The sequence below is a fragment of the Anarrhichthys ocellatus genome, unplaced genomic scaffold (assembly GCF_004355925.1).
Source record: "Anarrhichthys ocellatus isolate YVR2014 unplaced genomic scaffold, GSC_Weel_1.0 scaffold41, whole genome shotgun sequence".
NCBI lineage: Eukaryota > Metazoa > Chordata > Actinopteri > Perciformes > Anarhichadidae > Anarrhichthys > Anarrhichthys ocellatus.
Genome location: NW_022280071.1, coordinates 36,214 through 39,879, shown reverse-complemented (window position 1 = coordinate 39,879; position 3,666 = coordinate 36,214). Strand labels below are relative to the sequence as shown.

At 43.1% G+C, this 3,666-nt stretch overlaps 1 protein-coding gene across 1 annotated transcript in view; it reads right to left on the bottom strand.

Annotated features, from left to right (window-relative positions):
* The window catches only part of wwp2 (WW domain containing E3 ubiquitin protein ligase 2), a gene marked incomplete at its 5' end in the record, with an annotated part of 49,864 nt that overhangs the window by 13,105 nt on the left and 33,093 nt on the right, over positions 1 to 3,666 (bottom strand). Inside the window, one exon of the mRNA XM_031868096.1 lies at positions 1,876 to 2,004. Within this exon, the coding sequence (XP_031723956.1) occupies positions 1,876 to 2,004 (129 nt within the window). The remainder of the gene's footprint in view (positions 1 to 1,875; positions 2,005 to 3,666) is intronic.

The window sequence follows — 3,666 nt, the reverse complement described above, 5'->3', positions numbered from 1 at the left end:
ACACACACACACACACACACACACACACACACACACACACACACACACACACACACACACACAGAGAGAGAGAGAGAGAAAAGGAAGGGATTCTGTCATTTTTCACACTGTCAAAGTGAAATCCATTGAGAATCTTGATTGAATAATTCCAGAGTTAATAATCCAAAACAAACTATCGGAGGGCCTTGATGTTTTATGTTGTCAACTCTTTATTGGTCAGCTGATCAACAGAAACGTGTTGGTCTCCTTTAAAGCTCTGAACCTCCAAAAACGGCCAGAGGATTTGAAAAACATGTTTTCTCTTTATAAAATTCACCAAAATGACACCGTTTATCATAGCCTAAAGCTGTAAAAACAGACATTATCAGCGGATTATCACCTTTCTGATGGTCCTTGAACACATTATGCGCGACTCAAAACTGTGTTATTTTATCCAAACCATTTACTCTACATCTCTCATTTACGATGTTGCCCAAAATAAACCATTTACTCTAACCAGATCCTGAAAAAAAAGATTTGATTCTGCACTCCTCAGCGTAACTGTGGAGCCATGATTGACTCGGCTGAGACTAACAGTCAAATCTGGGAAACTTTGCCTGAACTGCAGGCTGCTGAACACAGAGCAGAGAGGAGAGGTTGTGAGAAGAGGTTATACAAATGTGAATAGTGCAATGTATATAGCATGTGGACAAAATGTTTGGTATATAGATTCCATTGTTTTCAAATGAATGTAAAATAAATTATCTAAATTATATACGGCATTATAACTGTGTTGTACTGCACAAAAGACATGTTTTAATTCTGTGCCGTTTACATACAGGTGAAAAACGAGGCCTCAGTAAGTGAAATGTGACACGAGTAAAAAACAAACAAAAAAACACCCTGAAACTGCTCCGGGTTCAGTGTAATTAAGAATCACTTATGTTCCAGGTTTGCTGGCCAGAAACTCAACGTGAATATCAAGTTCACACCGGCCCTTCTGTTCTCAGTCACAACTCGGTGTGTCTGGGTCTCAAACACAGAGGTGAGTCTGGGCCTGCAGCTGTGTTAGTATAAGCTCCACCAACCCACTGCACGCATGCACACACACTCACTCACACACGCTGGATATGTGCCTTGTCAGCACCAGAGAGGCTGAGACCCGGAGAGAGAGAGTTAGAGAGCTAATGGGAGGAGAGGGAGATGATGAAGAAGAGGAAGGAGGCCTCTAATGCGTCTGGCTTTCGTGCTCTCCGAGCTGCCGGGTTCGTCTCGGTTTGAGGTTAGGAAATGGAGACCGTGGTGGCGGAGCGCTGTAGGATCCGGAGTAAGAACAGTGAAGCCCTCCGTAACCACATATACGTTTAGATATCAGCATGGAAAGCAGCTTGCAGATGCACGCACGCACGCACACGCACGCACACACACACGCCACAAGCTAATACAAACTGAAAAGACAAGTGCGCCCGCACACACGCCAATGCAGTCTGCAGTGGATCTGCACATTCTCCTGACTTCTGCGGGGAGACTTGAGACCGCTTCAAGGCAAGGCTGAGGGGAAGAGGTGTGTATGGGGGTGTGTGTGTGTGTGTGTGAAATATTTAGAATTAGAAATGAAAGGTAATGGATAAAACATGCAATGAAGATATAAATTAAAAATATGATTAAGATAAAGTTTTTACCTTTTTTCATGATCTTTTAAAGTTTTCACACCATGAGTGTTTAAGTAGATATTTGCAATGTCAGACCGAGGCAAAATCATTGTGAAATAATTTGAATAAGAAGTTGATTTCAAGTGTTTTTGAGTGACAGAGATCACTTCCTCAGACCGCCTTAGCCTCTGCCTGTGACACACTAGAAGCAGGTTTCGGGAGGAAGGGCTGAGAGAATATTTACCCTGACTCAAACCCGGGTCGGGGGTCTTTAAAGGTGGTGGTGAGCGAGTTGTGGTCCACAAAATATCGGACTCCCTCGGCGGTGTACTTCATCTCCCAGCCCGGGGGCAGGGGGTGCTCCTTGATCATCCTGCAACAGGGAGAGGGGGGCAGTGAGCACGGTCCCAGCCCAAAAGAAGGGGGCCCCGTCCTGGGGATGAAACTGACACACCTCCCCACCACCCTGTGGATCTGAAGACCAACAAAAAACCCTGCTGCTTCCAACTACTAAAGACTAGTGACTCTGAGCAATATTAAGGGACTGTTCAACCCAAAATCAAAACTACATATTTTTCCTCTCACCTGTAGAGCAATTTATCACTCTAGATTGTTTTGATGTCAGTTTTGTAGATATTGTGCCTCTAATGTAATGGGACTATACGACACTCTTGTGGAGCTCAAAGTGCCCCAAAAATACCATTTTGAAAAACACAACAGCACCGTCTTTTTTTTGTTTATGTAGGAACTATTTTCTTTCACCCACAGTTCCTTCATGAAACTGCTCCCAACAAGTGAGAATGGTCTCATCATATTGGAGAGAAGGCAGATGCCTCTGAAACCGATATCTCTAAAACTACTCAACTCAAACGAAAACTATCTAGATTGATAAATAGCTCTACAGGTAAAGAGAAACGTACATAGTTTTGATTTGGGCGTGAACTGTCCCTTTAATGTGGCCATCAATAACTCGTTCCACCCAGGCTGCAGCTTGTGCCTCTCATGTATTACGTTTGAATCACAGAGCTAACACTCAAGTTTGTCAGAAGAATAAATAGCGAGCGACTTTCAATATAAAAAATAAAATACACAAAACAAAACAAGAACATCAAAGGTCATTTAACAATACGCAATACTGTTCTGCAGGTATAACAAAATCCTCAAAAAACTAAAGACTAAATTAAAAAACGTGTTTTCTATCGAGGTAGCCAGTAAAGTATTTTCATGAACGTCAATATAGTGAACTGATAAAAAGTTAACATTTAGTTTCACAACGTTTAAATTAGGCAAGGACATTTCAAATTTATTTTTTTGCCAATTCAGATGGTGGGAAGACTTCTTGCTGATAGTGGAACTACCGTCAGAGCAGCAGTCAGCGTGAGTGGCTACATTTAGCTGTGTGACTCTGAATGTAACGCTACCAGATGAGAGGCACAAACCACATCTCCAGCTCGCCCGCATGATGTCATGTAGAGAAGATGATGCCCTGCACCTTCTAAAAACCCGGCCATAAAAAAAGACTGGAGATTCTAATCGGTAACGTGTCAATTTGGACTTCGGTCGGAGGCTCAGTTAGAGTGAGGGAGGTGAGAGGAAAACAGTTCAGCTCAGGAAGTGTTTCAATGTCAAAGGAAATAGAGGGGGGATGCCAGAAAAAAAATTATCAAATGGACGGCAGATAGATCGTCAGCCAAGTTCTTCCTCTAATGCTGTTTCTCAGCAATTTGTAAAATAAGTTTGCTCCGGTAAACTCACAAATTTGAAAATTTCCACTGAGTGCTCCAGAGAATGTGCCAGTCTATTCTGGAAATCTTTGAACTCCATCATATTCCAGGACAACCCCTGGTCAGTGAGAAACAACTCCCTCTGTCCTTTTACCAAACTGTGTGTTAAATCGTCTTCAGTAGCAGCAAACACCCAAAGCGACACACCACCTAACGAGCAGGCAAACACGCGCACAGACACACGCGCACAGACACACGCGCGCACACACACACACACACACACACACACACACACACACACACACACACAC